Here is a 23,464-nt window from a genome sequence, read left to right as displayed (position 1 = left end):
ACTGGCTGTTTGAGACATGTACTGTGTCACCCCTCAACTGTACTGGCAACATTGAACTCAATAACTGAGTGGACCCTAATTATTGAGGATAATTCTTGATAAACATGATTCTATTACAGGCTGATACACATATCCACACAGCTTTCAGGGGTGTCACCCCTCTACAGAACTGCAAACATTCAACTCAATAACTTAGTAGACCCTCATTATTGAGGATAATTCTTGATAAACATGCTTCTATTAGTGGCTGATACACATATCCACACAGCTTTCAGGGGTGTTTAAACCCTCTACAGTACTGGAAACATTAAACTCAATACTGAGCGGCCCCTCAGATTATTGTGGATAATTCTTAATAAACATGTTTCTATTAGGGGCTGGTACACATATCCACACAGTCTTTCTAAATTGTTGGACACACAGATCGTTAATACTGAAGGACATCCTACACCTGAAGACGCCCTTACAGACTGTTCTTTACCAACTGACGAGGGGAGATATAAGTATAAACTGACAAAAAGCATTCTGGAAAACCCGTAAACGCTTCATTCGTGTTCACTTAGAAGTAGCAACATCAATGCACCTACTTAAAACACACAGAACAGGTTCACCATCTGACAAGACTGTAAGCTTCCCCTATTTCTCGTGTGTATTTATATAGTGGTTTTGTGTGTTGCAGTAAGTATATAGATTGGAGAAAGGTGCTCTGGTTAGAGGTAAGAAAATGTACTTGCAGGTAGATTGATCAACCGTATATGGTAAAGTCTCTGATTCGATGCCATATACATTTATTTATTAAGGAGATTTGTGAAAAGCTGGTTGTCTTTGCCTTAAATACATAGCGCTGAGTTGCACCCAAGGAAAGCAGGGCAAACAATCACTAAGTAAGTACCATGTGGTTAGAGTCCAGTAGAATGGTACGAAATCCAGCAAGCTGCACTCCATGATCAGGGTACCTAGAAAAAGGATTGTTCTCTCACATTGACAACAGAATAAAGGATCATTGGAATTACAGGGATTACAGGACCTTTAGCTGGAAGCAAGACATGTTAGACTGTAAGATGCTGTATTATTTGAATTCAAAGCTGATGGTTACAGGCTATTTCTTGTAGCTATACGGATTTTGCCTCTTCCAGTGGATCTACTGATGCAGTAGATGCACTGAAGGCAGAGCTGAATGCTCGGTCAGCACAATGTTTTATTCAGCGTTCAGCGTTAATTTTTTTTACAAACGGTGCAGGGAAGAGGTTACATATTGCACAGAGGAAGAGTTAGCCTACGTCGTACTGGCCTGAAGAATGGTTTTCAAACACGGCTGCCTACCCTACCTCTTCCACTGACAACAGAATGTGTATGTAGCTTGATGAGTTCTACTTGCTTAAATCCATTTCACGGTTAATTTCTTGAAAGGATACACGTATGTAGTGTCTTCTGAGGCGCTTTACTGGGATTAGGATGAAAGGTGTAAGCTTTGCAAGTGGATGTGAAGGGGCAGGTGAGGAAAAATTGAGGATGTTTTGACTCAATGAGCTGTATGTACACAAGACCTTTCATCAGGAATAAGGGGGAGCATTTCTTCTGTTTTCTGTGAAGCACAGACTGGGGATTGGATCACTTCTAGCAGCATACATGAGCCTTAGAGTTACTGCTTCTAAGCCTGCTGATGGAGTGCTTGCACCTGAAGTTTAATGTCCAAGCAAGCTTCCTCACTGCTCCTGACAAGCCTCTGTCACTCAGTCTGAGTGTCCTGCCCATGAGCAGTCTCTAGCCAGGGTGACCCCTAGCCCCATTGGCTAACATTGGCACTCTGCACCCGGCTGCCCCAGTGCCACTGGTGGTGCCCATTGAGTGCCGAGTCTAGCCCTGTCAAGCCCACGACTTTCTGCACAAATGACTAGCATGTTGTCAGTAAGTGTTCAACGTGCTTGTGTTTTAGTGAAGTGGACTCATTACAAATATTTCACTTGTGCACAAATGGTTAAAAAGCTTCACTGCCTTGAACCGGAGCAGGTAATCTGCAGGCTCAGAGAGTGTCGTCATTCGTGATCTACTGAAGTCTTTATGGTCAAAGTGCAATATGTGAGGTTGATAAATGGATAAACTACATTCACCTGTTTCAGTGATGTTTGTGACAATAAAACACCCTTTATCTTTGTATGACAAAAATCTTGTTTCTAACCACTTTAGTAATTGCCAGCAGCCATGGCTTCCGATGCAGAAATGGCTGTGTTTGGGCCAGCCGCACAATACCTGCGCAAGTCTGACAAAGAACGCTTGGAGGCTCAGAATAGGCCCTTTGATGCCAAGAACTCCTGCTTCGTAGATGATGAAAAAGAGCTTTTCGTTAAGGGAATGATCACGTCCCGAGAAGGTGGCAAAGTCACCGTGAAGACCGATGATGGAAGGGTAAAAAGAGTCTTGTACCAACAATGACGTAAACAAGCCTAGCACCATAATGCAGCCAGATATCTCAGCTCAACTCCAACTTTATCTTTGCCTGTCTTTCTTTCTTCCTAGTCTGTAACAGTCAAAGACACCCAAGTCTACCCCCAGAATCCTCCCAAGTACGACAAGATTGAAGACATGGTCATAATGACCCATCTGAATGAAGCCTCCGTGCTGTTTAACCTCGCTGACCGATATGCAGCCTGGATGATCTACGTAAGTACAAATCAGGGACGCTTCAGCACGGCTTGCTCTTTTGCACTAAGATTTTTTTGTCAGTAGGTGTGACATACTCATGACGTAGGTGTAACTTACTCCTGAATTTTATGAACAAATCACACTTACGGAAAAAAGCTTTGTGATTTGGGCCATGTACGTTCAATGACCAGTGTATGACATTTATCACCTCTTAAGGGGTGAAACAACTCAGTGCATGTAAAGAAACTGACACAATTGATCTGTGTGCCATTCTTTATAAGTGTTGTTTTGTCTTACGGCAAGGACCCAAGTGCACTGTTATAATACTAGTTTCTCCACTGCTCCACCTTCTGGGTTTCATTATCATTAAACGCATATATACTCTACTGCTTTTGCCCTACTGACTTCCTTTTGAACCTCGTTAATCACTCATGTTGCAAACCTGATTAAACCCAAGCCAGCCTCTGCATTTCTTTTTTGCCGCCAGTGCTAAACGGGCAACATAAACACTAGTGTTTCCTCAGCTAGGTCAAAGGTGCCAGAAAGATTATAGCCTTGGTTACTAAAATTCTAAGAAACTCCACCTGCATAGATTACTATTGTGAAGCGCAAGGTTAATCATGCATACCAAAGGTGGAGGAGGAGAAGGGAGCTGGCTAAAAGTGGTGTGGGGAAGAACTTTCCTATCACAGTGGGCATGGAAGAGATCCTGGCATCACTGAAATGCCAAGCCACAGTGGCAGATCCTATAATGGACTGGATTGCTATCAGGTCACAATGCAGGAGTAATCAGATAGTCTTCAGGGTACTGGTGATATTAGCAAATGAATAGAAAAGAAAGGTAACCAATAAAGATAATTGGGAATGCTTAAAACATGTCAAAGTAGAAACTCTCTTCTCGTTACTACAAAATTATGGTTCCTGACACCTAAATAAGTTGTTTCCCTTTACAGACCTACTCTGGTCTTTTCTGTGCCACTGTGAACCCCTACAAGTGGCTGCCGGTGTACAACCCTGAGGTTGTAGATGCCTACAGAGGCAAGAAGCGCCAGGAAGCCCCACCTCACATCTTCTCCATCTCTGATAATGCCTATCAGTTCATGTTGACAGGTAAGGGTTTGATTTAAATTGTGTGCACTGTTTCAAATTCATCATGGCCTACCCAAAAATGACATGTATTTATTTTCTTTTAAAAAGATCGTGAAAACCAGTCCGTCTTGATCACGTGAGTAAATCACATATTGCTAAAAAGTCCTTTGCAAGAAGCACATGTTTTATGGTGTAACAAGTCAATGTACATGACCAATTAATTGTTCTGATTTTATATAAAGTGGAGAATCTGGTGCAGGGAAGACTGTGAACACCAAGCGTGTCATCCAGTACTTTGCAACAATTGCAGTAGCTACTGATAAGAAAAAGGAGGCCCCTGCCATGGCCAACAAGATGCAGGTTTATAAATTATGTTTAATTCATTTTTACAAAGGCTGCTCATGATTCTCGATATGACAGACAATTTCATACATGGTGAAACTTTGCCTCTAATAGGGAACTCTGGAAGATCAAATCATCCAGGCTAACCCGCTGCTGGAAGCCTTCGGTAATGCCAAGACCGTGAGGAATGACAACTCATCTCGTTTCGTAAGACTTCCAACTTCATTTACTTCCTTCCTAATTCTCACTTTAAAAGAGTAATTTGCTGTCTCGCAATAAAAACTTGAATTTATTTTAGCCTCTATTTACCCTTTAGGGTAAATTTATCAGAATCCATTTTGGAACTACAGGAAAACTGGCTTCTGCAGATATAGAAACATGTAAGCGTTGACTCTAAAATCTATATATATCATCAAACATGACCCAAAATAAGTAGTACTCTTAATTATCGATGCTTTATTTTACAGATCTGCTGGAAAAGTCTAGAGTAACATTTCAGCTCTCAGCCGAGAGGAGTTACCATATCTTCTACCAGATAATGACCAATAAGAAGCCAGAGCTTGTCGGTAAGTTTTAGAAATGGGTCAGTGCTCCAGTTTTCAGAATTCAATTGCATTACTGTGTTAAAGAAGGCCAAGACAGCATTGCAGAAATAACAGGGATAAACATCATTTAAAGTCTGATTTGACTTTAAAAAAAGAAAATCATCTCTATTTGACTAACATGAAGTAGTTGCGGAACATGCAGGTTTCCTTAGCATTGAATCGCATTAAATGAAAGATTCAGAAAATAGCTTTATCTGGCAATCATTCTCACCAACAACGTTTCCAAACTGAATATGAACAATGATATTAATTACTGAACGTTTTACACTTGAAACGGAGTGTTAAATCTCAGGTAATTACAGTTGATGGCTATGTAAAGAAATGTTGAGGGCCATTTAGTGCATACTTTACTTCCAAAAGTTCAAACCCCCAGGTAACATAACACATAACATCACATCCATATCTGAATAGAGAGGATATTCCTTCTTCCAAAAACACAAGCACAAACTTTAGGAGCTGAATTAGTAGCTACTTCAAGAACAGCAGTGATGGAGACAATATTTCTTAATGCTTCTGTTTTATTAGTTCAATGTCCCTTAGAAGTAGATATTCAACTGCTGCAGCTGGGACAGTAAAATAATACTATTACTAAACTATTACAAAATAAGACAAAGAGACACCACTGAGTCCAAAGTGCATCCTGTTGACATAGAGATAAAGAAGCATGGTGAGGCCCAGAACTTGAAGTTGAAGGAAAACCTTATGACTGATATCTGCAAATTGCAAGCATAATTAGAAGTTGATAAGTAAAAGAGTGTGCTTGATATATATATATATACATGCAACTCCACCAATTCCGGTCAAGGATACGCCAGGCAGGATTAACGGGCCGTCCAGGATAGGGCTACCGGAAGCTCAAAACACTCTTTCAACGATTCCTCCTTGTATCGAAGAAAACCCGGACTTGCCCAGGTTTTCTTCGATACAAGGAGGAATTGTGGAAAGAATATATATATATATATATATATATATATATATATATATATATATATATATATATATATATATATATATACATATATACATACACAAGCACACACACTTTCACAAAAGACAGCATCCCAGCTGTGCATCTATCTCCAATGATTGCAACGTGTTCTCAGGGGCGGGGATACTGTAATATTCTAATCCAAAACTCAGTGTGTCACATAGAAACGCACTCTCTAGATGTCAGAATTCCCAAGTGCCTATTGCAATGGCAGTGACACACTCACGCATTGCGAGAACCCAAGTACTCTTGATCACCAGTGATCTTCATCAGTCAAATTTACATACATTTACTTTCACCAGTGCCATAGAAACAAATGAGGGACTGCGCGTGCTGCAAGGGTTCAAAATAAATCGGTGCCATCTTAGAAAGGATTTTTACATACATGAGAGTATTGTAGAAAGAATACGATTTAAGTTGCAGGCGGATGTAGCTTATATTGAAAATGCCCAATATTGCTGCAATTATTCTCATTCATCTAAGGAATAAAAATCTAGGGGAACGTGATGTTTGACGAAACATTACATTCATGATTAAACAAACATGTCATGAGTTCACCAAAATACAAGAAACAATGCAGCCAAATATTGTCATGTTAGTGTTCCTAATGCATAAATAAATCATCAATCATGCTGAAGTGGGCATTCGATCACCAGTGACAAGGTACAAGGATAGACCCACAGGTAAGGCATTAGGTACAAAATAAATAAATAGGTATATGCTTAGAACGGCTAATTATATCCATTGAGACAGTGTAAAAACATTAGTAATTGAGTGGATAAGCTAGAACAGCTTATATTGAGAGGGCCAATACATACTGTAACATGATGTGCTCCAGAAATACAACAACGAATAAGGGCACAAAAGGATGCATTAAAAATTGAGCAAGCCTGTTGTTAATTCACCAAAACTGAAACAGACATAATGCAGACAACTAAAGAGTTTTGTCTTTCCAGGTGTACACTTTAACAGTCATACCCAAGTGGATAGGCACATATTCCCAGCACACACAGTATGCAAACAACTCGCACTGTATAATATTAATGTTTGAAACACATAAAGTAAATGTTTGTACTGCATTAACCAATTTCCAAAATGTTCAACATTTAGCCCAAGCGGGCAGGCACAATAGTTGATTACTAATGTAACAACCTAATGGCAGTAATATAAATCTTAAATGAGGCAATCTTCGCATGAATAACATTCAAAAATGTAAATAAGTCATAAAAGCAGTCAGTAAATATACTCAAATTGGTGCCAGAAATACCTTATCACAGTATTAATAACCTATCAAAATGCCAACATAAGAAAAATAATAGCTACAATAACAATGTACCCTTACAGGGCCCTAAATCATCATGCACATCAATATACCAATGTTGACAGATAGCAATATCAAAAATAGAAGAATATAAACAAGATAGTTCTTGTTTAACTTAATTGGATGCCTATTTATCTTTGTGGTCTCCCATACCAAAACAGTGCACATATAAACAAATGTGACAAAACCAGTGATCAAAACCTTATAATTGGAGGATAGAAACATGAAGTGTAAAGTTTTCAGAGAAAGACAGATAATTAGTGAATTATGAATGAGCAGAAACAATGAACAGTTACTCCAGTCTACACACCCTCATAGTAACAACTTTATCCAAAATGTACAGCTAGCTCCTCATCCATATTCAATCCCTGTGGATATGGCATGTTGAACCAAATAATGTGACGAGATTCCAGCTTCCTGAGCGCTAGAAACCTTTCGCCTCAGACACCCTCTCCCCCACATTCTGATGTGGGTCACGACCTTGTAAAATGCAAAACATGTAACAAGTCTGCCTTGCCCATATGGAATTCCTTAAATTGCCTTGCCACAGGATATTGTTTGCCATTGTGCACAATGACCTTCATGTGCTCCAATGTGCATTTTTTGACTCTATGTATCACGCTCCCAATATAGTAAAGATTGCACAGTCATTTTAGGGCATAGACACAAAATTCAGAGTTACATGACATGCCTTGGCAAATCGTGAACCTGTGGGAGGTTTCACAAATGAGCATATATCAGCACTGGACTTGCAAGCTGTGCAATTCCTGCATGTCACAAATCCTGCAGTGCTGTTTGTACCATTATCTTCACATTGATTGGTGATCATATTATTGCAGAGTAAGTCTTTCAGGTATTTACTTCTTGCGTATGAGGATGAGTGGTCACATGTTTAGAGCTATTATCATCAGTGTGAAGCACATGCCAATGTTTGTGTGGCACCCTCCTTAATTCATTGGCTTGTTTAGTAAATAATTTCTTACTCTGAAACAAGGAGAGCTTCCCTCTTGAGTTTGTTCACTTTGATATCAGTCATAAGTCAGATGCTTTTATAGAGCGCACAAATCTCCTTTCGGTCTCAGGGCGCTTTGCAGTAAAGAACAGCAACCTTGACGTAGGCTGGGGCTGCTAGGTAGCAGTTATTTCGGAAAAAGCCAGGTTTTTAAGTTTTTTCAAATTGCTGGTGGTTGGTAATTGACAGAAGATGGGGTGGGGGGGGGAGTTTATTCCAGAGATGAGGAGCCACATAGGAAAAGGACCAACATCCATTACGCGACGTCCAGGCCCGAGGTTGATCTAGGAGGGATTTTGAGCTGGATCTTAATGATCTGGTGGGACGATACCAGACCAATTTTTTAGCAAGACATGCTGGCCTGGTACTGTAGAGAAGTTTGTGAGTCACACTGAGAACTTTGAAATGGCTTCTCTGGCGGATTGGCAGCCAGCGTAGTTGCTTAAGACTCGGCATGAAAGCTGAAGGCCAAGCACCAGTCTTGCGGCAACATTCTGCAGCGGTTGTAATTTAGAGAGTAAGCACTCATTGATTGTTGTAAATAGGGCGTTGCCGTAGTCCAAGCTAACCATGATTAAACCTTGCACCAGTGGTTTTCTGGTTTCCAGTGGTAGCCATTTAAAAATTTTACGCAATTTATGCATGATCCCGTAGCAGATACCGGATACTTGGTTAATATGGGTTTTCATGGAGAGAGAACAAGCTATCATGATTCCTAGGTTACAAACCACCTCCTTGGGTGCGGGGCAGGGTCCCAGTTCTTGGGGCCACCAGTCCTGTGACCAAACTTAATTTGCCTTACCGAACAAAATGATTTCCGTTTTGCTGTAGTTCAGTTGAAGCTTGTTGTCACACATCCATTTGCTGATGTCAATCATACACTTTTTAAATCTAATACATGTTTCATGAAAATCAGCCTTACAGGTGATAAGCACCTGAGTGTCGTCGGCGTACGACACTGTTGTGAAGCCATGGGCTTTTATTATATTGGCTAACGGAGTAAGGTATATATTGAATAACATGGGGCTTAGAATTGACCCCTGAGGGACTCCTACAGTAAGCGGCAGACAACTGGAAACAATAGTGTCAACCCTAATGGAGGTGGAGCGATCCGCCAAATAATTTTCAAACCAAGATAAGGCATTGCCTCTGACGCCTATCTCCCACAGCCGATGTTTCAGAATGCTGTGGGAGATGGTGTCAAAAGCAGCCGATAAATCCAATAGAACAAGAATTGTGGAATCGCCTTTATCTAGGGTGAGTCTGATACTGTCCACAATCTCCATTACAGCTGTCTCAGTGCCATGGGCAGCTCGGAACCCCGACTGAGAGGGGTCTAGGAGCTTATGTGTTTCAATGTAGGTAGTAAGACGCTTGTTCACCAAATATTCTAATACCTTCCCAAAATAGGGAAGTAAAGAAATAGGTCGATAGTTAGTCGAGCGAGTGGGGTCACTGGATGGCTTTTTTAAAATAGGTTTGACCATGGCGTGCTTCCAACATCTGGGTATGAGGGATAGCTCAAAGGAAGTGTTAAAGATGCTAGTAAGGGAGCTAGCCAGTATCGGGAGTATCTCCGAGCAATTGCGGGGAGACAAGAGGTCGGTGGAAGAGCCGGATTTAATTTTCCTAAGGCCTTCAAGAGCTTCAGAGGGAGTGATAGGATCTAATTCTGTAAGATATGGCGTATCCGAGGCTACATTGATAGTGAATATGAGAGAGGGATCGTCATCAACAAGAAGTGATGAGTCTTGGCTAGTGTCCGGAAATGCGCCATAGATCAACTTAATTTTATTATCAAAATAGGAAGACAACGAGTTTACCCATTCCACTGTGGGAGTAAATACTGATTTTTCTACTTGGAGGGCAGTGAATTCCTTCAGGATTTTATAAAGCTCTTTACTAGAGTGGACCGCTTTATTTATTCTTTGAGTGAGATAGAGTTTTTTCGCCGCTTTTATATTTTTTATATAATTGGAGTGTGCTAGTTTGTAATTCTCCCGGTCCTCCCTTGTTTTAGTTTTTCTCCACTGGCATTCTGCAGATCTGCTGATCAGCTTGTGTTTCAGGGGGCCGCAATGGTTTTCACATTCACACTGGTTTCAGGTATTATTTTGTCCAGCATTTCCCCGATGGAGGTTTCTAGTTGGGTTAACATTTGTTCAATATTGTTTGATTGGTCTATGAGAGGTTTAAAATGAGTCAGGAAGGCCTCTGAAGTCATTTTACGCCACAGTCGTACTAGAACAGTATTACTTTTATGGTTTCTAAAGATCATCCCGTTGGGTTTGGGAAAACTAAATTTTAAAAGATAATGATCAGTCCAGATCATGGGGAGCGGGGCTTCGTTGATTAAATTCGGCAGATTGATAAAGATCAAATCCAGGGTGTGGCCGGCCTGGTGTTTTGTCAGTTGCTTCAATATGTCAGTGCTATAGCCCCTAGCACGGAACCTGCCCAACATAATTCTTTTCTCACATTCTCACAAGAATTGCGTCATTACTACAATTACACCTTGCGCGGATTAGCTCAACATAGTACATGCTACTGACTAAACTCTTAGGATGGCAACTAGTTATGGGCAAAATGCTGTTTCCTGTGGGTGTTTTTCCTAAACAGAACAGTGTCAACCTGAGAATTCATTAACACCTTAGATGCGGCGCAAATATCCCTCCCCAGTGCTGCGCTGTCCATTGGAACTAGTGCTGAATGGACGTCCAATGGTCGTGCGCAGCACTGGGGAGGTAGTGCTGCCATCGGCCAACACCCCGACGCAGCACTTAAGAGGTTATGGTGAGCCTTGAATCTAAAAATTCATGGCTGTTTTTGTTGATGTTACTCGTGAATTTCAAGTTAAGATTATTGGAATTGAGTTCTTCCACAAACTGTAAAGCAAGTTTATTGGACCCTTTCCAGATGGCAAAAATGTAATCAATGTAGCAAGCCCAGAGCTCTACATGTTCATCACAGAGACGGATGTCGCTCATGGTTTGCTCCTCCCCCCAGCCCATGTAAAGACAAGCCTCGCTGGGGGCGAAACAACTCCCCATCAGAGTGCCCAGGATTTGTCGATAGTGTTTGTTGTCAAAAATGAAGAAAGTGTTGTCAAGACAGAACCTGATCATGTCCAGGATGGCTTCAGTGTGGAATAATTGAGACAGAGAACTTGCTCGCAGGAAGTGACAACAAGCCTCTATCCCTAAATCATGAGGGATAGATGTGTAGAGGCTGCAGACATCTAATCCCATGAGTAGAAAATCTTCCTCCCATGTTATGCCATTAATTATCCTGAAGAAATACCATAGCCAAATATTTAGTATTCAAATCATAAAGCTGTTTAAATTGCAAGGATGCTTGAATCTTAATGACTGACTTAGATTATTTTGACATATAGCATCATCAAAATTGTTTTGAAATGAAAACACTTGATGGTGTCGGTAAATAAAGGTGTTAAAATACCTATAAATTAAACTGTAAAATGTTAGATTTTTAGATACCCATAACATTTAGTCAGAAGGGAATTCAAGCACTTTGCACCTAGATAGCCATTGGTGTGTCATGTGCAAGGGCCTACTGTAACATTTGACTCCACATATTCTTTCTCCTAAACAGAAATGCTCCTCATTACCACTAACCCATATGACTTCCCAACCATCAGCCAGGGTGAAATTGCGGTGAAGAGCATTGATGATGAAGAGGAGCTGCTGGCTACTGATGTGAGTTACAATAACCTCAGCTCACCTCGCGTTGTTAAGTAAAATTAATATAAATAAGGACTGCAAACCAATACATGGCTATGTCCCTAACTAAATAGTATCATTCATAACATCCTCCCCCTTGTTTCATCACAGAGTGCCATTGATATCCTCGGGTTCAACCAAGATGAGAAGATTGCCATCTACAAGCTGACGGGAGCAGTCATTCACCACGGAAACATGAAGTTCAAGCAGAAGCAGCGTGAGGAGCAGGCCGAGCCCGACGGCACAGATGGTAGGGCATGCAGTGCACTTCATCAAAGAGAAAATCATCAGTAATTAATGTGCAACTTTGTCGCCCAGTGATTAAAACTAGAACCTGCCTATATAATAGATGAAAAGAACCAAGTTGAGATGGGTTTGAAGACAGAACGTTACAGAGAGGCAGAAAGCAGAGTGATTTACGATGTAAGAGAAAAAGGTTTTATAAGAAGAGACAGGATATAAAGACATTTGGACAAACAGACACAATATTACTTTAATGTACAAAGAAAGAAAATAATATGTGAAAACTCCATAAAACAGTAGAGGATTTTACAACTATAACATTTCAACTTCTTGCTTGTTTCAAACAAATATATATTGTATTATATTGCATTGGTATATATTTAGGGCATCATATACTCCTTGCAAAGCCTAAAACTAGGCCTGGGTGAAGTTTCAATTGCACTGGAGTAATTTTGGTATTTCCACATTACTCTTTGAAGCAGATTATAGATAATTACACAATTACGCCTGCTTGCATAATTTGGGGGGGAAATCCTAACTGCGAGAGCACATTTAGTGAGTATGAGTGGCTGCCTGCACTCACCATTGGTGTTCTCATGCATTAAGCAATATTTATTACTGCTGGATGGAGTGTCATGTCAATTTTGAGCTAAGAAAATTGAGGTAAATACTGGGAGTAATTTAGGGGAAAATCCTACCCCATGAGCACATTTGGCAAGCATGAGCAGCTCCTCACGCTCGCTATTGATGTTCTGTTGCATTTGGTGCTATTTCTTTGCACAAATATGCCCCCTTGCGTCCACTGCATTTTACTCCCCAGAAATAGCAATTAACGCCATTCCATGTAATCTTGCAGAATTCTTAGACGATTCCGTGTGATTACGCTACACAGGTTACACCCGCCCCTACCTAAAACACTTTTGTGACTATTGCAAAAGTAGCTCCTTGGTATGTCTACTTTACATAGTGATTTGTAGTCCAGACAATGACAATAGGAGATTCTTTCTTTGCATCACAAGTGCCTTGAGGTTCATGGTTCAAAGCATGCTAGTTGTAGGTTGTCCTGTTCCTGAGGAAGTTGGGTGCTGTGCATGAAGATAAGAAACAGACTAGACGTGATGTGTGAGGCTTTCTGCACATAAGTGGAGAGTCTGACTAACAGCCACAGCCGCTGATGCAGGTCCATAAAAAATATATGTTGCTAAATGTTATATATGGGGTTGTTTTTTAGCAACTACAATTGCCACATCTTACTGGCCCTCACACATTTGTGGGACATATGCAGGAGTCTTCTGATAATTTTTAATGGTGCCATGGCTGTGACGACTGGGACATTTCACTCAACATCGTGCTGCATTCTGTTCTGTTTCAGATAGGAATAGTCTAACCATGCACTGATATCTGTCAATGGTGTGTAAATAGAGATTGATTCTTTGTATGTGAGCTGGATATTATATTGCCTTAACTTTAAAAGTAAGAGAGCACTGTATACTAGTTAGTGTAAGGATGATTCAGTATTTATACTACTTCTTACTACTTCTTAATTGCAACACTTTCATGTCTGTGGAGACATTAAAGAAGAACACCTAACAAGACTAATCAGTCACTCGCTTGACTTTTACAAGGTTATGATTACTGACAAATTCATATTACAGAATCCTGTTAACTGTAAATGGGCATAGGAAAGTAATGAGATTGTAAGACCCCTAGAATGGGAGGCAATGCGTGGCTGAAATTCAGTTACACTCTAATAGATAACATGTTGCATTGTGATGGACAACATGCTAATGTTTACAAGTAAAGTGTTTACACGAATTGTAAAATTAGATGATGAAACAAAAGACGATAACACACTCCCACCTCTCATTCTACCTGCAGTTGCTGACAAGATTTCTTATTTGATGGGTCTGAACTCAGCTGACTTACTGAAATCACTGTGCTACCCAAGAGTGAAGGTTGGCAATGAATATGTCACTAAGGGGCAGACTGTTAATCAGGTACCTTTTCAACCTTTATTTTGCATTTTCAATATACACTTGACATATTGGAATCAATAAAATGCACTTCTTTCTGAACAACAGTTTCACTATGGCAAACTTACAAAATAATTAAGTGAAGGCAACCCAGTACCACTTTTATTAATTATCAATTCTTACACTGAAGTGTAATAAGATAGTTAACAAATGCACTTCAAAATAGAAAAAGTATCTTTAACCATCTAGAGTACCAACAGATAGTCTCTTTAGTTACCATGTGCAGAACAGTTCTCTCAGTGATCCTTAAAAATGGTTATGTGGGAACTTTCTCTCGAAATAGCAATTGTTCTAATATTTCTGAACTGTATATGAAACATTTTAGTCAAAATCTATTCACCAAAGACACACCAGTAACTTATGAGCAATGTTTCCTTTCTGCTGGAATCTAAAGCAGACACTTGATTTGTAAGAAATGTGGATATCATCACTGGCCTCGTAAATGCACTTGGAGGCAATGAACACTCTGTGTACTCCTTGGTAAATGGAATCCCACTTTAGCTTGTCATTATTTATACTCAGGTCTAAGATCCATTTAGCTACCTGTGTACCTTCAGTTAGCAGTAAGCATTCCAACATTTACCCAGAACATTAAGTTGGGGCAAAGTTAGCACCCTGCCAAATAACTCAATCGAACCTTTTGTTTGTGAGGAAAACACTGAAATACATCTTGCCTATCACGGATTCACGGATGCGAATTGTGGCCAAAGAGGACGGCTGGGGCAAAAGTGAAAAGGCTGCATCCCAGAGGTCGAAGTCGGCATGGAGTAGGAAAAAGATATTCCCAAGATTTAACAATTTGATCAAAACAGTTCCCATACTTTTTATTTAAAAAAACAAGTATTCCTGAACGGCTGAGTTGCTTCAGGTTGAAAGGGGAGAAGAAGGGATTTCTTTAGCGTGAAGTAGGAGGAAGGGGAGTTAGAAGGAACAAGCATTCTCTCTAGGGTGTCTGCTACCTGAAAGAAATACAAATCTAGGATGTGTCCTTTAAAACGAACCCTAAAAAAATGTTTGCACTAGTTATAATCAGCGCATTACTAAAAATGTAACTTTTGAAAACACTAAAACATATAAAGGAAATATTTTTGCACGTTTTATGACTGCATGTGTGCAATTTATCTTATACTGTGTATCATACATATTTTAAATTAATGACTTAGGGGCATATTAACAAGGGCTTTATCTCCGCTTTTTTGGCTTTAAAAGCCAAAGAACCGGAGATAAAACTATCGCCCTATTTACAAGAGGGTGCTATCATGCATAATCGCATGTTAGCACCCTTTTTCCCCGACGCCTCCCTTTGCATCTCTAATGAGATGCAAAGTGGGCCTCACTGGGCAGTACAGCCTTGTAAATATCGCGATGTGCACTTCTGTTTTCTCTAAAAACTAACATCTGCTAAAATCCTGACTTACCCATCCCTAACATAGGGGGTGGATTATGCTGCTACAACCACAGGGTCATATCAGCAAGATTATCACCCTTTTGCAGGGAACATCGCTGGAAAACCAGCGCTGTTCCCTGCAAAACGGCGATTTCCCCCACTATCTCTGGAGTTTTTATCGCCCTGGAGCAACGCGTTGTTGATAATGCGCTACCAAGGAGATTTGTGTTATTCAGCGCCGGTCCTTGCTGATATGCCCCTAAGTCACTGTGTTTTCTGTCACTTGTGAAGTCAGCAAACACAACGCATTTTCACAAATATCAAAATGTCCCACCTTCCCAAGTGTACGCTGGTGCTACAAAAAATGTGCCCACTACTAAAATATGGCTGCTTAAGGGCTGGTGTAAATTAAGCTTTCATTTATTACTTAACTAAAATGTAATGTGACGAAAAGCAGATGTGCCATTGTCATATTAAAAATAATGGTCATTGGTCCGCCTCAAAAATCCAACTTACATAGAATGTTTTACCCCCGCTACTTTTCCTACTGTTGGACAATTCAGTGATTTGCAAGAAAATAATCTGAGTTGACCCATGGACACAATGTACCTATTAATATCTCTACTTGGAGCTCTCAACCAAACGTAGCCAAAAATCCTCAACTCACCATTCTGGTCTGCATTCTGTTGTGAAACTACAGGACTCCTCCGTTGCACTCACTACAAGGTCTCCTTTGTGAGGCCCGGTAACTTCACCTCAGTGAATGTATTAATACCAGAAGTCCTGGTAACTCTTGGGAGAAGGCAGACATACCGGGAATGTCTAGCGGCACTTTGAGGGTTCCCATAGACATGAGGAATTACCAGCGGGATCAGTAATTACGGGACCTATTGCCCCAGTAATTCTTCAACTTCTTTTTAAACTTTCACCCAGGTTTTTTGGTTTCTTTAAACAGCAAAAATATCCGAGTGAATCAACAGTCTCCAGCGGATCTTGTCATTCCTATGAATATGGGAAAATATGTTAGTTGATGCAATGGAATTAAAGGGGACCTTGTATTTAAGATAGTACAATGAAATAAAACCATCATATTAACAAGCTTTCTGAACATTTCTAAACTGCAAATGAAACATTTAAATAAAAAAATTAACTACCATATGTATTCTGCCATTTGATTCCCGGTACTGACACTACTTCCTTACACCCCATTCCGTTTTCCTGATGACTATTGTTTGGTAGATGGATCAACACACAATTGATGTTTTTTGAGAGAAAGGGCAATATTTTCAAGATGACCTTCAGAAGGAAGAAGCAAGTAGGGGCAACATGTTTGAACTGCCCTTCTAACGAGAATTCCAACTCGAGGTATACCCCCAAGTTTTTTACAGTTAAGGCAGAGACGGATAAGACAGAGGGAGGGCAGAAGGCAGAAGTCCAGTGGACAAGGGATAAGAAAGCACCTCTGTTTTTTTCTGAGTTGAACATCACAATCTTACATAGTAGCCAATCTGACACCGCAGCTTTACACAGTTGGGGGAACTCAAAGGGGGCAGAGCTCATTCTTTCCATAGTAATGATAAGTTGGGTATTGTCTGCGTAATTTATGCAGCAAAGGCCAAAAGATGTCCCCAATTTAACCAACAGATGTACTTAGATGTTGAAATGCACTGGGGTTAATGCTGACCCCCTAAGGAATGCCTTGGTATTGTGTCTTGAACTCTGACACAAACAGGGTAGGTAGATTGCCTAAGACCTAACTTCTAGGTAATATATACACCAATTGAGGCGGGTCTACTCTTTTATCTGATAGATTGATTGCAGATTCATATGTGCATTTCTGTGCTGTTCCCTTATCAACTTTTAATTATGCTTGCAAATTTCAGTCATAAAGTACTGCTTCAACTTCAAGTTCAAAGCATCAGCATTCTTCTTCTTCTCCATTTCAGCAGGCAGCACTCTGGACACAGTGGTGTCTCTTTTGCCTCATTCTGTGACTGTTTAGTAATAGTATTATTTTGCTATCCGAGCTGCAGCAGTAAAATACCTATTTCTAAAGGGCGCTTTACTGGTAAAACAGACGCATTGGGAAATAATGGCTTGAGTACAGTTGCTTTATCATTGCTTGTATTGAAGTATCTAATATAAAGCTCCATAGTTTGTGCTGGTGTTTTTGGAAGAGAGAATATCCTGTTTATTCAGATATGGATGTGATGTTCTACTTACAGATCAAAACCCCTCACCCACACCAACGATGGCATACTTCACCATAGGGCTCCTTCCAAAGGTGATGTACCAATGAGGGCTACAATCCTTGCTAGAATTGTGCTCCTGGTGTCCTTATGTGTGTGTTTTCATGGTGGTAATGTCCTAAGCTTGAAAGGGAAACAAATTTGGAAAAGCTAAAACCGCTGGACTTTTAAACTACATTAGTCCTGACTCCAATGTGCAGTAAGAAAATGCATGCAAATTACTCAGACCTGTAAGGGGGTCTTCATGGAGTGGCCATACTGGACTGGTGTTGTGAAAGCTGACTAAATATGATTCAGCAATTTCCCGACCCCTCTGTAGGGATGCAGAATCACCCATAGTTACGTTTTCCTGGAGATGGTAGACGCTTCACCCACCCTTGGACTTTTCTTGTCTTGTATTCTATAACTAAAAATCGCACTTCATGACATAATCACAAGCCGTGATGCCACACACACCAAGAGGGTGATGGTCTTGATGAAAGCAAATTAACCCCTTTGAGGGCAGTCTTCTTGGATGGAAACATGTCAACCACTTTACAGACTTGCTTCTCTGAATTTTTAAACAAAAAATATTTGGATTAGTGTTTTCAGTGAACAACATATGATGCACAACAATACACTAAAAACCATAAGTACATGAGTGTGAAAGCACAGCGTTCAAGGTTTGCAACAGCACAGTGCAGCATCAATGGTATCGCAGTGGCCATTCCGTAATCAGGTATCACATAACCCCAATGTTCCTCACGCATCACGGAGCCTGTGTGGTTTGGGGTGGTTCCTCGCTTTCCCCCAAATCTATACCATAGTGTTCTATCCAGGGACACCATACCTTTTAAAACTTCTTTGGGCTTCCTCTGGCCTTGTAGGTGATTTTTTCAGCTGCCATGTAGGGATCCAACCCTGTTCTCCATTTCCAGAAGGGTTCGATGTTTGTGGCACCCCAATGTTTAGCCACTTCCCGTTTTGCCAATACAAGGCCCAAATTGCTAAATAGGAGTTTGGCTCGAGGGACGTCCACCTCTGTGAGTATACCATATAGGAAATCCTTAGGGTTAATTGGTAGTGTTTCTCCCAGTACTCTATGGAGTTCCTCCACTATACTGGTCCAGTACAGGTGAATGTCAGGACATTTCCACAGTGTGTGCATGAACGACCCCCTCCCTGCCATACAACGCAGACAACTGGGAGAGTCCCCCGTTCCGAATCTATGCAAGCGGGCCCTGTCATCATATGCCATGTGTAGGATCTTAAATTGGATCAGTCTGAGTCTGGATTTGATTGCAAATTCTTTCTGAAGTATCAAAGCTGCCTCCCAGTCCGTATCGGCCAGGTCTCCCACCTCCATTTCCCATCATGTCCTTAGTTTCGTCAATGAGTCAGGCCGTTTGTTAATAAGAAATGCGTTACTTACCTGTAACTGCAGTTATCCAGTATTGGTGTCTTTCATAGATTCACATGCCTGAATCATTCCCCGTCGTCGAGACGGGAGTCTCCAGTACATAGAAAAGTAATGTCCTATAGACATACATAGAGAATAGTAGGCCTAGAGGCCTCACCTTAGTAACATATCCATGTCCTTTTGTAAAAAGGACCAAACTATAGAGAAGAGCCAATCAGCTGCCACCTCCCTCTAGAACCTTCCTGTCAGGAGCCTCAGTCCCTCAGATTTTTGTACGCACTAAGCTAAGTAGGCGTGGTACTGAGAGAATTAGGTGAATCCTTCCAGGGAAGGCGGGAGTGTTGCATGTGAATCTATGAAAGACACCAATACTGGATAACTGCAGTTACAGGTAAGTAACGCATTTCTTATCCAGTATTATGGGTGTCTTTCATAGATTCACATGCCTGAATCAGAGTAGCAAGCAATGCAGAGTGCACATTTCTGATGGAACAGCATATACAAGTCCTTAGATAATACACATCATGTGAGCATGAACCATCATTAGACATCCACAATAAGTATTAGTAAAGAAATGTGCATATCAGAGTAGGATGGAGGGACGGAGGAAGGCTCACCTTACTGAAATAGATGGCGTAACACTGTTTGTCCCACTGCTGTATCATGCATCAGCTCTGTATCCAGGCAGTAGTGCCTAGTGAAGGTATGCAGCGACTTCCATGTTGCCACCCTGCAAATGTCAATGACTAGCGCCCCTGCAAAGAGAGCCATAGAAGTGGACATAGCTCTTGTGGAGTGCGCTCTCACTTTGGAATGCAATGGCTGTCCAGCTTGGTCATGACAGAAAGCAATGACTGCAGAAATCCATCTGGAGATGCTCTGCTTGGTAAGTGGTAGACCTTTCCTAGGTCTGCTGTAAGCTACGAATAGCTGGTTAGATTTCCTGAATGTTTTCGTTTTGTCAATGTAAAACTTCAAGCATCGTTAGTGATCCAAAGAATGCAGCGATCTCTCAGCTGCTGTGCTTGGGTTTGGAAAGAAGGAACGCTGAACCACAGGTTCATTTAGGTGGAAGTCCGACGGGACTTTTGGGATAAACCTAGGATTGGTTCTCAGGATTACTCTATCGTTTTTAAAACTGTAGAAAAGGATCCTGGATTGAAAATGCCTGTAGCTCACTGACCCTCCTTGCAGATGTGAGCGCCAGGAGGAGTGCTGTTTTCCACGAGACATACTTTAGGTCAGCTCTGTGTACTGGTTCGAACGGATGCATCATGAGCTGGTTAAGAACCACATTGAGATGCCAGGTAGGTGGCAATATCCTTACTGGCGGGAAAGATCTGTATAATTCTTTTAGAAATTGCTCAATAAACCTGTTTGACCAGAGAGATTGACTCGTTGAAGTTCTTTTATAACGAGATATTGCTGCTAAGTGTACTTTAATGGAGGAGTGGGCTAGGCCCGACTGTGCCAGATGTAATAGATAAGGTAAGATTTGCTCTGGTGAGGAGGAGAAAAGCCGAATGCCTTGATCTGCACACCAAACACAAAAACGCTTCCATTTCAGGGAATACGTTTTGGTCGTGCTATCCGCCCTTGCTCTGGCAAGAATGTCTCTACACAGTCTTGTGAAATATTTAGACTGTGGAACTCTCGGAACTCAGGAGCCCGGCAGCTAACCTGAGAGACTTCCGATCCGGATGTTGAACTTGATTGTTGTTCATTGTGAGCAGACATGGATGGTGCCGCAGGTGGATCGGCGGCTTCAGGGATAGACTGTGGAGCTCTGTGAACCAATGTTGCCCCGGCCAAGGCTATTAAAATTAGAGTACAAGGCTCCACCTAAATTTTCCTGAGGACTTTGGGATGCATCGGGAACGGCGGAAAGGCATACGCAAAGACGTTGCGCCATGCGATGGAAAATGCATTCCCTAGAGACCCTGACTGGGGATGCCAGCTTGAGAAGTGTGGGCATTTGGCGTTCATTCTTGCCGCAAATAGATGGATTTGCGGCGTGCCCCATCTGGAGAAGATCTGGTCGATAATTTGTTGATCTAGCTCCCACTCGTGTGATGATGTTTTCTGCCTGCCCAACGCGTCGGTGATCACATTGTCCGTGTCTGGGACATATTCCGCCCTTAGGGTTACATTGTGGAGTATGAGTCAATTCCAGATTTTTTACGACTCGGGAGAGCGTCAGCGAGCGTGTCCCTCCCTGTTTGTTGAGGTAGTGCATAGTCGTGGTTTTGTCTGTCCCTACGAGCACCAGGGAATGTTTGATTCTTGGCAGGAAAGCTTGAAGGGCCAGGAAGACTGCCCGCAGTTCGAGCAGATTGATATGTAGTTTCTTCTCCATAGGAGACCACTTCCCGCTTGTGATATGATATGATATGATTTGGCTTTTATAAAGCGCGGCTTACACTCCATGGAGCATCTTGGCGCTAGTCATAACGTGTCACAGAGGAGAAAATAGGGAAACTACATAACACCAGGTGAGGGGGAAAAATTAATGGATCTGAAAGTAGTTTGTAAGGTGTGGGGGTTAAATTAGCGCTAGACAAAAGGTGTCAGAGGCATTAAAGATCCAGGTTTTAAGGGCTTATCTGTAGCTCTTGCAGAAAAACTCCCCAGCCTTCCAATGAGGCGCCTGTTGTGACAACATGAGGAGCAGCCGGAAGCAGGAATGACAAGCCTTGAGACAGGTTTTGAGATGACGACCACCATTGCAGGGTTCCGACCATCTGAGGATTCACTTTTATGTGGTCGTCAAATGACCCTGTGCATTAGACCCACTGCTTCGAGAGCGCCTCCTGTAGAGGTCTCAATCGTAGTCGACAGTGAAGAATCAAGAGGATTTTCGATGACATCATCCCCAGGAGGGATTTGAAGAGGCGGACTGTCAAGACTTTCTTCGAGGCTACTATAGCAGCTAGTGCAAGGAGCTTGTTCATCCTCTCTCTGGATGGTAAAGCTTTTGCTGACCGTGTGTCCAGGGTTGCACCTAGGAAACTGATGCACTGAGAAGGTTGTATGACCGATTTTTCCTGATTGAGGGTGAGACCCAAGCAATCGAAAAGCTTTAAACAGGCGTTGGAAGACCTGGACGCGTCTTCTAAGGATGAAGCCTTGATCAGCCAGTCATTCAGATACGGAAAGACTTGGTGATGGCACTGTCTGAGATATGCCGCCACCGGGGTACGACGTTTCATGAATATGCGCGGTGCAGACTTGAGCCCGAAGGGCAGAACGCGAAATTGCAAGTGTCTGCCTGCTACTGCAAATCGCAAGTACTTTTTTGTGATTCCTGTGAATTGGGAAATGGAAGTAAGCGTCCTGTAGGTCTAGGGACGCCCTAAAATCCTGCTCTTACAGTAGTTGCAAGGCCTCCTGGATCGTTACTATGCGAAACGACTGCTTCTTAGGAATTTGTTGAGGGCCCTGAGGTCCAAGATTGGTTTCCACTTCTTGTCTTTTTTCTTTTTTTTTCGGATCAAAAAGAAGCGGGGATAAAAGCATTTTCCCTTCTGAGATGGAGGTACTCTCTCTATTGCTCCTTTTTTCAACATAATCGAGATCTCTTGTAGAAGCAGCCGTAGATTTTTGTTATTTCCGCTGTCCTTTACCTTGAAAGGACGACTTCCCAAAAAAGGATTGCTTGTTTTGCTGTTGTTGGCGCTGTTGGTATTGTGGTCTACTCTGGCCTGAAGAGCAGGAAGACTTGTATTGATAATTTCCTCTGTAGGAAGACTGTTCTCTTCCTCGATTTCTACTAAAGGACTGGTTCTTATACTGAAGAGTGCCCAAAGCTCTCGCAGTGTCTGCTTCATCAATTTCTTGTGCCAAATAGTAACTGGCTATCATATGGCCTGTCCAAAATCTTTGTCTGCATCTCAGGACGGAAAGAGGTTGCTTTTAGCCATCCTTGGAGCCGCAAGACTGCTGCTCCAGCCAACTGGCGGAACCCTGTCATAGCGATATCCATCGCTCAGTCTATAGTTTCTGACGCCGATGCTTCACCATCTAGCAGAATCCTCTTTACTTCCTCTTTGGATGAATCTGGCAATTCCAACAGGTATGGGGCTATGAGTGCCCACAATTGTCTATTATAGCGTCCCAAGAGTGCTAGGGCGTTCGCGGCCTTTACCGTCATTGCCGACATTGAGGAAAACCTGTTCCCAATGTTGTCCACTCTTCTTCCCTCCTTATCAGGAGGAAGCGACAAAGGGGCTGAAGGATTCCTGGAGGTCTTCTGGGCCGCCTGTGTCACCACGGAGTCCAGCTTAGGATTCCTGTTAAACACGCCGGTGCTGTATCTGGCGCCCTATACTTCTTGGTGATACAAAGGAGGGGTTCTGCATGCCCTTTACCGCTTATGACTATAGGTAATCGATAATCAATATTGACCTTACTGCC

At 41.8% G+C, this 23,464-nt stretch overlaps 1 protein-coding gene across 1 annotated transcript in view; it reads left to right on the top strand.

Annotated features, from left to right (window-relative positions):
- The window catches only part of LOC147684410 (myosin-4-like), a 53,008-nt gene that overhangs the window by 1,265 nt on the left and 28,279 nt on the right, over positions 1–23,464 (top strand). Inside the window, exons 2-12 of the mRNA XM_086940335.1 lie at positions 2,188–2,406; positions 2,518–2,661; positions 3,597–3,753; positions 3,841–3,868; positions 3,975–4,092; positions 4,189–4,281; positions 4,391–4,454; positions 4,542–4,640; positions 11,613–11,716; positions 11,852–11,990; positions 13,862–13,980. Of these exons, the coding sequence (XP_086796461.1) occupies positions 2,203–2,406; positions 2,518–2,661; positions 3,597–3,753; positions 3,841–3,868; positions 3,975–4,092; positions 4,189–4,281; positions 4,391–4,454; positions 4,542–4,640; positions 11,613–11,716; positions 11,852–11,990; positions 13,862–13,980 (1,269 nt within the window). The 5' untranslated portion in view covers positions 2,188–2,202. The remainder of the gene's footprint in view (positions 1–2,187; positions 2,407–2,517; positions 2,662–3,596; positions 3,754–3,840; positions 3,869–3,974; positions 4,093–4,188; positions 4,282–4,390; positions 4,455–4,541; positions 4,641–11,612; positions 11,717–11,851; positions 11,991–13,861; positions 13,981–23,464) is intronic.

The sequence above is a fragment of the Lissotriton vulgaris genome, chromosome 10, assembly GCF_964263255.1.
Source record: "Lissotriton vulgaris chromosome 10, aLisVul1.2, whole genome shotgun sequence".
NCBI lineage: Eukaryota > Metazoa > Chordata > Amphibia > Caudata > Salamandridae > Lissotriton > Lissotriton vulgaris.
Note: the sequence above shows the minus strand (reverse complement) of the source record. Positions and strands in the feature narration are given on the sequence as shown.